General features: G+C 37.1%; 1 protein-coding gene across 1 annotated transcript in view; it reads right to left on the reverse strand.

Annotated features, from left to right (window-relative positions):
- Positions 1 to 31, reverse strand: part of LOC109834597 (protein QUIRKY-like) — a 3,073-nt gene extending 3,042 nt beyond the window's left edge. Inside the window, 2 exon segments of the mRNA XM_020402632.1 lie at position 1; positions 3 to 31. The exon segment at position 1 is cut by the window's left edge and continues 501 nt beyond it. Coding sequence (XP_020258221.1) covers position 1; positions 3 to 31 — 30 coding nt within the window.

Genomic DNA, 1,140 nt, shown 5'->3' on the forward strand with positions numbered 1-1,140 from the left:
CGACGATGAGCTTGCGGATCATAGCAGCCATTGCTAGCAGAGGTTAATTTTGAGGAGGATGGGGGTATATTGATCTCTGTTGAGTGAGGTGAGCTCACTCACATTGTCTGGAGAAGGGGGAAGAAGTAAGAAGTATGAAGGTATGTTTGCTTTATATACAACCAGAGTTTTTCAGGTATGCCCTCAAACTCTCAATTTTGCATGCGTTTTATCTTTCTGAAGTTCCAATTTTGAATCTATTAATGTGGATGGTCCCGGCAAAGGATAGGATTTCTTATTGGGTGCTCAGAGCTTAGGATTGCGTGCCAATCTATGCGTTTGATTTTTTTTTAAATTTTTTTTGGGGGTTTCTCCCAGAATTCGTCTAAAGGGTTAAAATTATGGATTATGGCAAAGTTTTAAGCCGAAGTACAATAAATAAATAATTCTGATTACTTTGATGCAATTTAGTTTCTAGGGGTAGGTTTTGTTGAATTTCGATCCTTTTTTTGACCATTTTAGATCACAAATATTCATTTATATATAGAATATACATAATCAACCCGAAGATTAATTTCAGTAAATTCCGTTTCTCTCTCTCATTACAAATTGTAATAGACAATCACTAAGTAACAAATAAGCCAATAAAGAAATGGACTCTTTATGCCAATCCCTAATGCTGAGGATCCTATCATGCTTTGTTGTATAGATTTACAACGCTATGAAGTGCACTTTCATGTAAATTTGTAATTAGTGGTAAAGAGCACTTTTTGTATACAATATGTGTCTAAAATGCTAAAAAGTCAAAAGCAAGAATAATTAAGAGAACAAATGAAGAGAACGCAATTGGCAAAGGTCCTAAACTTCATGTGCAAGCAGCGCCTTTAACAAATGGCCCCATCTCCATCTCCTTTTCCCCTCAAAAACTTTTGCTTTTCTTCAAATGGTTTACTTTAGGGGTAAGGATTCCCTTGTAGCTACCTAATCTGATCTCTTCTTTGTTTGTATTGAGCCACCCCCCTCCTATTCTCTGTAGCAGCAGGCAGAAAATAATGGGTCCTCCCTCCTCATCTCCTCTTTATACAAAAGGCACGGGATACTGCTGTTTGCATCTTGATTGAATCCTTACCCTGCCGACCATTTCTCTCTTTTTGTTGGTAA

The sequence above is a fragment of the Asparagus officinalis genome, chromosome 3 (genome assembly GCF_001876935.1).
Source record: "Asparagus officinalis chromosome 3, Aspof.V1, whole genome shotgun sequence".
In the NCBI taxonomy this organism is placed as follows: domain Eukaryota; kingdom Viridiplantae; phylum Streptophyta; class Magnoliopsida; order Asparagales; family Asparagaceae; genus Asparagus; species Asparagus officinalis.